General features: G+C 35.8%; 1 protein-coding gene across 3 annotated transcripts; it reads left to right on the plus strand.

The window, feature by feature from the left end:
- Positions 1 to 223: 223 nt before the first annotated feature.
- On the plus strand, positions 224 to 9,174 carry LOC109828318 (glycosyltransferase-like KOBITO 1). 3 transcript variants are annotated; one of them, XR_002243650.1, is made up of 5 exons: positions 232 to 1,682; positions 1,812 to 1,864; positions 5,845 to 5,994; positions 6,124 to 6,176; positions 8,488 to 8,615. XR_002243650.1 is itself a non-coding variant. In XM_020395342.1 (3 exons), exons 1-3 carry the CDS (start codon positions 8,165 to 8,167, stop codon positions 8,824 to 8,826), a joined length of 297 nt encoding a protein of 98 aa, XP_020250931.1. In that variant the 5' UTR covers positions 7,973 to 8,164; the 3' UTR covers positions 8,827 to 9,174. The 3 variants fall into 3 exon arrangements, 1 of the variants encoding a protein (XP_020250931.1); XR_002243651.1 differs by lacking the exon at positions 6,124 to 6,176 and having other exon boundaries at positions 224 to 1,682; positions 8,488 to 8,605; XM_020395342.1 differs by lacking the exons at positions 232 to 1,682; positions 1,812 to 1,864; positions 5,845 to 5,994; positions 6,124 to 6,176 and adding exons at positions 7,973 to 8,191; positions 8,692 to 9,174 and having other exon boundaries at positions 8,488 to 8,622.
- Positions 9,175 to 11,932: the final 2,758 nt, after the last annotated feature.

An 11,932-nucleotide genomic window follows, 5' to 3' on the forward strand; every position in this document is an offset into this window, starting at 1 on the left:
TAATCTGATTAGTAGCAATAATAATAGATACAGACAAAGCTTTATCAGCTCATAGAAAACAAACCATTCTCCTATTGTTTGATAGCTGTTGTACCCCTACTATCCCTAAAACAATTATAATCCAATACCCCTCCGAGAACTGACCAGTTTTGCTCCAGGTTTAAAGTGAAGCAAACAAGTAGAATTTGCATTTATGTATAAATTGTTTTACTAATTTCTATTTGGGAGGCAATATGGTTAAGAACCCTAACATTATAAAATCCCACATCCATGGACGACTATAACCTTGTACTTTCCTTCTATTGACAACTGATTTGATCGACCTCCAACTCTGATGTAAAAGAGAATCAGAGGAATCTCGAAGAGCCATGCTATTACTCGCTATTTACAATAATAATCTCTCCATCAAGGAAATTAACCTTTTTTTACTTCACAGCTGATACATATATTTTATTCATAGGATAATTATACTATTTGAGCACACTCCACTCTTGATCCTTGTCTCCAACTACTACTCCTTTAGATCAAATATTCCTCTGAATAGGCTGCACTCCACTTTTTAGTCGAGGCTTGTGATAAATTCTAGCATATTAACTCCTTCATGGCTTCATGTCGTAACACTTATCATTTTTTGATCAATGAAAAACTTCATTCATTCATCAAGTGAGCGTTTATATTACATCAATATACTCAAAAGTTTGAGAAATTAAAAAATACAAAGAGTTTAATAGCTCAATCTAGAGGGTGAAATTTTACCAACATTGCATCCATAGATCATATTCAGCTAGGATATGTTTGTTTAGAACAGTAATAAGCACAAACTACTTTATTTCTAAAGATGAGGGAAGAACAATCAAATGTAATATAGTCACTTGTTTATGAGGAGAACACCATGGTATTTAATTGGCAACACACCTTCAGATAATTCCAATTTAGAGAAAATAGTGTTCCTTTAATTTTTGGATCTGAGAGATTTCGCTTTTTAGGAGGCGTTAGGCTTGACTTTTCCTTTAATTTTTTAGTTTGTTTACTACTATGTTGGTTATCGGTTTAAAATTATGGAATTTGTGTTAATCTTTTTCTTTAGAATCTAATATGTTTTTAAAATAAAATGAATTGATGTAAGACTTTAATTTCGGCATCTGCGTATTAACTGCTAAGACATCCTTTTCTCTTATTTGGGGACGATGAAGCTTGACGAACTACTATTTATATGTCAATTTGTAATGAATATTATTTGAATTTTCTTTTGTTTTGTTAATTGTTCTTCTGGACATAAGCAACAAATAGCTTTCAAATCATGATCTGGCTCAAGTTTTATACTTTTTGATCTCTTGAACTATGTGAATAGTTCATTTGCATAGTTTCTTCTGCTTGCTCAGTGCTGAAACTTGGAGGGTAACTTTCATTCTTCTGATGTATTAGATATAATTGAATTCGCAAATAATTTAACGTTACTTCTTGTTTCACATCAATGTCTAATTTTTATAGGCTAATCTATTCTGATGATTCATGTTAATGTAAACTTTCAGATATGCATTACGTGGAGTACTTCAGCTAGCTTAGAGCAAGTTCTGCCCTGGATGTTTTACCACAAGGTTCTTAGAGTGATAAACTTCTTTCTGTTTGTAGAAGGAAAGGCTGCAAAACCCGATCTTTCAACAGTTCTAGAATCTATTCCTGTATGTTTCTTCATCCTTCTTTGGCCTGATATTAAAGAATTTATTTTTAGCTATTTGGCATTTTGCATAATTCTCACTCAAAATAGTGATTATAACTTCATGTTTTTGTGTATTGCCATTGTTTGGTAGGGGGTAAAAGTGATCTACAGAACTAGAGAACTCGAGGATAAACATGCTAAGAGGTTAGTTCAAGTTACTACATGGCATGAAATTCTTTATACAAGGATATGATTGTCTTTGGAAATATGCTCTTTAAGCAAAAGTCCAACCAAGTTTCAATTATTGTGGCTAAGAAATTTATTTAATGCTCAACATTCAGTTCATGATATAATGGGTTGAATGTTGGTCATACGTTGTACAATTATCAATTATATCCATGCATAATGCTAAAAATATAAGCAAGATTTTAGTTTATCAAAAATTGTAAGCAATCATCGTAGACGGTCAACAATTTTAAGGGCAAGTCTTCATCGTGTATTTCGTCAGTTGTGGTACACATAATTTCATATTTTAGTTCCTTTATGATCTCAGCATCTATTTATTGTTTAATGTGTCTGTGCTACATTTTCATATATCCATATTCAAGAATTAAAAAAAAAAAACTAGAAGAAGAGTTTCACAGTCACACCAATCTTTGCTATATTAGATAATGGTCCGCTGCATTCATGTGCATTTGTTATTAGTTCTACACAGCTAAATCACTCGTAGTTTCTTGAAGATCTCCTACTTAAGTTCTAGGCTTCTGAGATATGACAAGACGCCACGAGTTCAAGCGTTGTCACCGACATTATTAGATTCTTTTCCCCCTATATTGGGAGAGGTGGGTAGGATCCATCGATATTAATAAAATGTCTCTCTTTTCGTCTAACTTTAGGTATTTACTTTACCACTTGCTTGAGCACTAATCTAGATTCTCATGAATAAGTATGAGTATACAATATAAATATGCGGATACCCTTTTATGAATTCTTCATGTATATGGAAGTTAAATAATAATTCACACTGTGAAAACTTATAACTCAATCATCAATGAAATCCATCATACATTTATATAGAAATACATCTGATTCAAGAGCTCATCATATATTCCAATCCCATATACGGCCAAAACACACCAAACAGAACTCTTTTGTATGTGTATATTATTACAAAACTAGATATGGATTGGATCCCTATAAATAATTCTATGCATACTCAAGAGAGTCATAGATGATACTTATTCAATAAAAATATGATTTTCTTCATGTAGTAAAATCTGGGATTTTACGGGCAATATTTTCTTCATAGATCCCAAGATGCGAAAGGGTTTTTTCTATTTGAAAAATTGAAGAGTTCTTTAGACCTATGGATTAGAGCTCGATTATATTTAAATGTTTTTTTCCATTACGGAGGAAGACTTTATCATTGGTGATTATGTTCCCAGAATCTTGTTTTATAATATTTACATGTTAATTTAACTTGAAAATCGTCAGCTGAATTTGTTACTTGTGTCTTGCAGCTTCCATACCATTTCTCCTCTTTTTTTATTTTATTTTTTGGGATAAGAAATATATGTATCAGCTGTGAAGTAAAAAAAGGTTAATTTCCTTGATGGAGAGATTATTATTGTAAATAGTGAGTAATAGCATGGCTCTTCGAGATTCCTCTGATTCTCTTTTACATCAGAGTTGGAGGTCGATCAAATCAGTTGTCAATAGAAGGAAAGTACAAGGTTATAGTCGTCCATGGATGTGGGATTTTATAATGTTAGGGTTCTTAACCATATTGCCTCCCAAATAGAAATTAGTAAAACAATTTATACATAAATGCAAATTCTACTTGTTTGCTTCACTTTAAACCTGGAGCAAAACTGGTCAGTTCTCGGAGGGGTATTGGATTATAATTGTTTTAGGGATAGTAGGGGTACAACAGCTATCAACAATAGGAGAATGGTATTGTTTCTATGAGCTGATAAGAGCTTTGTCTGTATCTATTATTTATTGTACTAATCAGATTAACATTATGAAGTTCTTGTGTGAAGGGTATTGTCCATTGTGTTGTGTGTGTGTGTGTGTGTATATATATATATATATATATATATATATATATATATATATATATATATATATACACACACACACACACACAACACAATGGACAATACCCTTCACACAAGAACTTCATAATGTTAATCTGATTAGTACAATAAATAATAGATACAGACAAAGCTCTTATCAGCTCATAGAAACAATACCATTCTCCTATTGTTGATAGCTGTTGTACCCCTACTATCCCTAAAACAATTATAATCCACAATGGACAATACCCTTCACACAAGAACTTCATAATGTTAATCTGATTAGTACAATAAATAATAGATACAGACAAAGCTCTTATCAGCTCATAGAAACAATACCATTCTCCTATTGTTGATAGCTGTTGTACCCCTACTATCCCTAAAACAATTATAATCCAATACCCCTCCGAGAACTGACCAGTTTTGCTCCAGGTTTAAAGTGAAGCAAACAAGTAGAATTTGCATTTATGTATAAATTGTTTTACTAATTTCTATTTGGGAGGCAATATGGTTAAGAACCCTAACATTATAAAATCCCACATCCATGGACGACTATAACCTTGTACTTTCCTTCTATTGACAACTGATTTGATCGACCTCCAACTCTGATGTAAAAGAGAATCAGAGGAATCTCGAAGAGCCATGCTATTACTCGCTATTTACAATAATAATCTCTCCATCAAGGAAATTAACCTTTTTTTACTTCACAGCTGATACATATATTTTATTCATAGGATAATTATACTATTTGAGCACACTCCACTCTTGATCCTTGTCTCCAACTACTACTCCTTTAGATCAAATATTCCTCTGAATAGGCTGCACTCCACTTTTTAGTCGAGGCTTGTGATAAATTCTAGCATATTAACTCCTTCATGGCTTCATGTCGTAACACTTATCATTTTTTGATCAATGAAAAACTTCATTCATTCATCAAGTGAGCGTTTATATTACATCAATATACTCAAAAGTTTGAGAAATTAAAAAATACAAAGAGTTTAATAGCTCAATCTAGAGGGTGAAATTTTACCAACATTGCATCCATAGATCATATTCAGCTAGGATATGTTTGTTTAGAACAGTAATAAGCACAAACTACTTTATTTCTAAAGATGAGGGAAGAACAATCAAATGTAATATAGTCACTTGTTTATGAGGAGAACACCATGGTATTTAATTGGCAACACACCTTCAGATAATTCCAATTTAGAGAAAATAGTGTTCCTTTAATTTTTGGATCTGAGAGATTTCGCTTTTTAGGAGGCGTTAGGCTTGACTTTTCCTTTAATTTTTTAGTTTGTTTACTACTATGTTGGTTATCGGTTTAAAATTATGGAATTTGTGTTAATCTTTTTCTTTAGAATCTAATATGTTTTTAAAATAAAATGAATTGATGTAAGACTTTAATTTCGGCATCTGCGTATTAACTGCTAAGACATCCTTTTCTCTTATTTGGGGACGATGAAGCTTGACGAACTACTATTTATATGTCAATTTGTAATGAATATTATTTGAATTTTCTTTTGTTTTGTTAATTGTTCTTCTGGACATAAGCAACAAATAGCTTTCAAATCATCTTTTCCTTTAATTTTTTAGTTTGTTTACTACTATGTTGGTTATCGGTTTAAAATTATGGAATTTGGGTTAATCGTTTTCTTTAGAATCTAATATGTTTTTAAAATAAAATGAATTGATGTAAGACTTTAATTTCGGCATCTGCGTATTAACTGCTAAGACATCCTTTTCTCTTATTTGGGGACGATGAAGCTTGACGAACTACTATTTATATGTCAATTTGTAATGAATATTATTTGAATTTTCTTTTGTTTTGTTAATTGTTCTTCTGGACATAAGCAACAAATAGCTTTCAAATCATGATCTGGCTCAAGTTTTATACTTTTTGATCTCTTGAACTATGTGAATAGTTCATTTGCATAGTTTCTTCTGCTTGCTCAGTGCTGAAACTTGGAGGGTAACTTTCATTCTTCTGATGTATTAGATATAATTGAATTCGCAAATAATTTAACGTTACTTCTTGTTTCACATCAATGTCTAATTTTTATAGGCTAATCTATTCTGATGATTCATGTTAATGTAAACTTTCAGATATGCATTACGTGGAGTACTTCAGCTAGCTTAGAGCAAGTTCTGCCCTGGATGTTTTACCACAAGGTTCTTAGAGTGATAAACTTCTTTCTGTTTGTAGAAGGAAAGGCTGCAAAACCCGATCTTTCAACAGTTCTAGAATCTATTCCTGTATGTTTCTTCATCCTTCTTTGGCCTGATATTAAAGAATTTATTTTTACCTGTTTGGCATTTTGCATAATTCTCGCTCAAAATAGTGATTATAACTTCATGTTTTTGTGTATTGCCATTGTTTGGTAGGGGGTAAAAGTGATCTACAGAACTAGAGAACTCGAGGATAAACATGCTAAGAGGTTAGTTCAAGTTACTACATGGCATGAAATTCTTTATACAAGGATATGATTGTCTTTGGAAATATGCTCTTTAAGCAAAAGTCCAACCAAGTTTCAATTATTGTGGCTAAGAAATTTATTTAATGCTCAACATTCAGTTCATGATATAATGGGTTGAATGTTGGTCATACGTTGTACAATTATCAATTATATCCATGCATAATGCTAAAAATATAAGCAAGATTTTAGTTTATCAAAAATTGTAAGCAATCATCGTAGACGGTCAACAATTTTAAGGGCAAGTCTTCATCGTGTAGTTCATCAGTTGTGGTACACATAATTTCATATTTTAGTTCCTTTATGATCTCAAACTAGAAGAAGAGTTTCACAGTCACACCAATCTTTGCTATATTAGATAATGGTCCGCTGCATTCTTGTGCATTTGTTATTAGTTCTACACAGCTAAATCACTCGTAGTTTCTTGAAGATCTCCTACTTAAGTTCTAGGCTTCTGAGATATGACAAGGCGCCACGAGTTCAAGCGTTGTCACCAACATTATTAGATTATTTCCCCCTTATATTGGGAGAGGTGGGTAGGATCCATCGATATTAAAAAATGGTAGGATCCATCGATATTAAAAAATGTCTCTCTTTTCGTCTAACTTTAGGTATTTACTTTACCACTTGCTTGAGCACTAATCTAGATTCTCATGAATAAGTATGAGTATACAATATAAATATGCGGATACCCTTTTATGAATTCTTCATGTATATGGAAGTTAAATAATAATTCACACTGTGAAATTTTATAACTCAATCATCAATGAAATCCATCATACATTTATATAGAAATACATCTGATTCAAGAGCTCATCATATATTCCAATCCCATATACGGCCAAAACACACAAAACAGAACTCTTTTGTATGTGTATATTATTACAAAACTAGATATGGATTGGATCCCTATAAATAATTCTATGCATACTCAAGAGAGTCATAGATGATACTTATTCAATAAAAATATGATTTTCTTCATGTAGTAAAATCTGGGATTTTACGGGCAATATTTTCTTCATAGATCCCAAGATGCGAAAGGGTTTTTTCTATTTGAAAAATTGAAGAGTTCTTTAGACCTATGGATTAGAGCTCGATTATATTTAAATGTTTTTTTCCATTACGGAGGAAGACTTTATCATTAGTGATTGTGTTCCCAGAATCTTGTTTTATAATATTTACATGTTAATTTAACTTGAAAATCGTCAGCTGAATTTGTTACTTGTGTCTTGCAGCTTCCATACCATTTCTCCTCTTTTTTTTTTGGATAAGTACATGGTCTTGAATTTTGGAGATCTTCATTGACCAGTTCTATTACTACGATATTCTCAGTATCCGAGTGCAGTTGGAATTGGCACCATAACTGTTTAGATTTGTCATGTAGTCCACTAAAATGAGCATATGAATATATGTTTTCCTTAAATAGAAGGGGTCAATATACTCCTGAGGGCTTTAGGGAGTACTCTCTACCTTTGAGTTTTTGTCTTATGAACTGTGTTTCACTGGAATTGCTTTTAAAAAAAAGAACTGTGCTGGAGCATAGTAGTTATTTACTTAGTTTTGGCAGTAGTGATGTCTGATTACTACTTTCTTTGAAAGATGTAGCCTTTTGTAATTGTTGATAAGTTATTGAAATATTTGTTGGGGGCATGTGATAGCGGGCTATGAAGCACGGACACACATACCATGAAGCCGTGTCGTGTCGTGTCCGTGTCGGACACACGTATCAAACACACATCCTATGTATTTTTTAGGATTTGCCTCATGTCGGCGTGTCGAATGGCCGTGTCGGATCCGTGTCCGTGCTACATAGATAGCGGGTATCTAATACCGTTTTCCTCCTAATGTGTTTTCCCCTTAAATTTGTAGTCGTATTTGGAACGAGACGTGGCTAGCATGCTTCTTTTTACAAACCTTGCAACTATGAGTTATTTGTAAAACAATCACTCAACATGGAGATGGCTACTGTTATGGCACGGGTATGGCGCATTTGGCCATTTTATCATAACTAGAATTACTTTTTTCAATTGTGTTGTTGGCTAACCTTAACCTTGCAGTGAGCTTCTTGTTTCTATTTTCTTTGTCATTGCATCTCTCTTAAAAGAGTTTCTTTGAGACATTGTTTTAAATTCATAGAAATTGCAATTGCATAATTTTTTTTAATTTAATGGCAATTGCATAAGTTTTATAAACACTTATACGAAACTTTAATTTTTGTAGTATTTTGTGATTGGACAGAAAATATAGAAACAATAAGTATTTTTTGTTTGTGTAGAATGCTGGCATGGATTGGATCATCCATCTAGATACTGATGAATTGATGCATCTAGTTGGGGCTCTAGAATATTCTTTAAGGAGGTTGCTTGCAGATGTACCTAGCAATGTTGACATGGTTATCTTTCCAAACAATGTAAGCGGGTTGCTATCAGTAGCTGTATCAAATTTATTTTCTCAAATCTAATGAACTTTTGTGTTCCAGGAAAGTAGCATTGAGCGAGATGACGTAATAGATCCTTTCAGTGAGGTAATTTATGTTACATTTTGCGTGTGCAATTTCAATTCCAGTTCTATCGATTATCTTTATCATACCCAATGCCCTTTTCTAGATGTTTAACATGAGTATTTTGGATTTTAAATAATACAATAAGTAGGAAATAATGAAAACACATAAATTTAAATGTATATCATTCTTTTAAATAGAAGTCTTCTTGCAATGGCATTGTGTATATACACACATTACGCACGTGGAAATATATGTATTAGTGTATTGAACCATGTACGTGCGTATATTGGTACCCATTAATACATGCATATAAATTTGCTACTATGTAGCCGATTCTCAAAATAAGCTTAGGACAACTCGGGGATGTAACTATTCCTATTCCATCACCGACTATAAAACAAAAAAAAAAGTGTAGAAGAAAGAACAGAGGAAGCACCAAGGAACGGGAATGTGAACTGGGAGGTCAAATCCAAAGTATTCAGTAAGATGAAAAACCTCATATTCCTCCCCTTTTTATATATATTTTTAGTGCAACTTCTCTATTTTCTGGCTTTGGGATTTTTTAGAGCAAACAAATGAATTCTAGTGATTGTGATCAAGAGAACTTGTCCAAACTACAAGGGTATAGTCGGGAAGTTCCTCGGGTTCATGATCACCCAGAGGGGCATTGAGATCAATCCAAAGAAAATATCCATCATAGAGTGATTACCCGAGCCCCGCACACTGATGGATTTCTAGAGGCTAAGCGGGAAGATTGCGGCACTAGGCTATTTTCTCTCCAAATCAGCCAAGAGGAGCCTCCCATTTTTCAAGATGCTAACATGAAGCAAGGAGTTCAAGGAAAGCAAGAGTTGGACGACCAAATGCAGCGTGGCCTTCAAAGATCTTATGACATACTTAAGACCTAAGCCGCTGCTGAGTCAACCTGCAGAAGGAGAGACCTTGTATCTATACTTAGCCATCTTTCCCGAAGCCGTCAGCTCTGTCTTGGTTCATGAAGAGGATAACACCTAGAAGCCGGTGTACTATGCCAACCGAATATTAAAAACTAGTGAACTAACCTACCTTTCATAAAGAAGGTTGCCTTCATCCTCGTTACCACAACTAGGAGGCTCATCCTTACTTTCAAGCGCATTTTATAATCATCCAGACAAGCTTGCTTTTGAAGAAAGCTCTCAGCAACGTCACCACTTCAAGAAGTATGGTCACCTGGTCGGTCGAGCTAAGAAAGTGCGATGTACAGTTTAAGCCAAGGACGACTATCAAAGCCCAAGCATTGGCCAACTTCCTCATTGAGTCAACTTACCAGATAATGAACCAGTCGCGCCTTCACCGCTAGCCCGGTAGGGGCCATCAACTTCTCAAGAAGTCAAGACCCTGTACCTCAGCCAAGATGCACCACCGCATATGATTCTCAGAAGTTTGCCTATTGGTGGTTGTTAAAGGGATCCTCTGGAGAAACCGATAGCAAAGGAGTAGTCCTATGTAGCCCAGATGGGTCGATCCACGAACAGTTTTTTGTCTTCTCAGTCTAAAACAACGAGGCCAAATATGAAGTGCTCCTAGCTGGCCTTCGAGCCACACGGGGAGTCAAGGTCGAGCACCTCTACATTTTAGCCCGGTAGGGGCCATCAATTTCTCAAGAAGTCAAGACCCTGTACCTCAGCCAAGATGCACCACCGCATATGATTCTCAGAAGTTTGCCTATTGGTGGTTGTTAAAGGGATCCTCTGGAGAAACCGATAGCAAAGGAGTAGTCCTATGTAGCCCAGATGGGTCGATCCACGAACAGTTTTTTGTCTTCTCAGTCTAAAACAACGAGGCCAAATATGAAGTGCTCCTAGCTGGCCTTCGAGCCACACGGGGAGTCAAGGTCGAGCACCTCTACATTTTAGCAGACTCCCAACTTGTTCGTCAGGTGAATGGAGAGTAGTCAGCCAAATGTTCAAGGATGGTCCTATAATTGAAGGGCTAAAGAGCTATTAGCCTGTTTTGCTGACTTTAGGATTGGTCAAGTCCTCTGCGCCCTACCATAGAATGGCACTGAAGCCAGGAGTCTACAAAGGAATGCTCGCCGCTACCTTATGATCAACGATCAACTCTATCGGATGTCATACTCTAACGGTGGAGCGGTACCCTACCTTTGGTGCCTCCAGTCATCGAAGGCTAGTTATGTTCTCAAAGAAATCCATGAGGGAATGCGTGGGAATCACCCCAAGGCTAGAGCTCTCCCCCAAAAAGTCATTCACCAGGGGTATCGTTGGCCATCCATACTTGCCGAGTCCAAGAGGCTCACCTCTTTGTGCGAGAAATGTCAACTCTTCTCGGCCATTCCATGAGCAACAACTACCAAACTAACCTCCATTCTGAGTACGATCCCATTTGCTCACTGGGGTCGGGATTTATTGGGCCATGTTCTAATTCCTCAGGGCAGCAGAAGTTCCTAATTATAGCCATCAACTACTTCACAAAATGGATTGAGGTTGAGCCCTTAGCTAGAATTTATGAAAACAATGTCACTAATATTGTGTGAAGGTCTATTGTGTGCCGATTTGGTGTGCCCCTCTTTGTAACAGACAGTGGCACTCAGTTCTATAGCGGGGCTTCTAAAGCTTTTGTAAAGAGTACAACATGCACCTTAAGTTCTCCTTGGTTGCACACCCCAAGTGTAATAGATTGGACGAAACCACCAACAAATGTATCCTCCAAGCTCTGAAGAAGAAGGTGGACGAGGCGAAGAAGGTGGATGAGGCGGCTGGAAATTGGGTTGAAGAGTTACTTGGTATCCTATGGTCCTACCGCACAACTCATAAGAACTCGACAGGGGAAATCCCCTTCAAGCTAGCTTATGGAGCCGAAGTGGTCACCCCGATCGAGGTCGGCATGCCGACAATCAGATTGCAGCAATTTGACGAGGACTTAAATGCAGAAGAGCTTCGGGTTAGACTCGATCTCCCAGACGAAGTCTGATATAAAGCGCTCTGATCCTAAGTCATCAACCAGCAGCGCGTCGTCCGATACTACAACAAGAAAGTTCAACCCAGGAGATTCAACATTGGTGGTCTTATTCTTTAAAACGCTGCTTTTGACAAAGACAACAGACGCGCCAAGTTATCTCCCAACTGGGATGGACCCTACACAGTCCTCGAAGAGTTGCACCCTGGCACGTATCGACTAAGAAGCCCTAATGGAAGGATCCCGCATCATCCTTGGAATA

This window comes from Asparagus officinalis, unplaced genomic scaffold (genome assembly GCF_001876935.1).
Source record: "Asparagus officinalis unplaced genomic scaffold, Aspof.V1 AsparagusV1_Un1008, whole genome shotgun sequence".
Lineage (NCBI taxonomy): Eukaryota > Viridiplantae > Streptophyta > Magnoliopsida > Asparagales > Asparagaceae > Asparagus > Asparagus officinalis.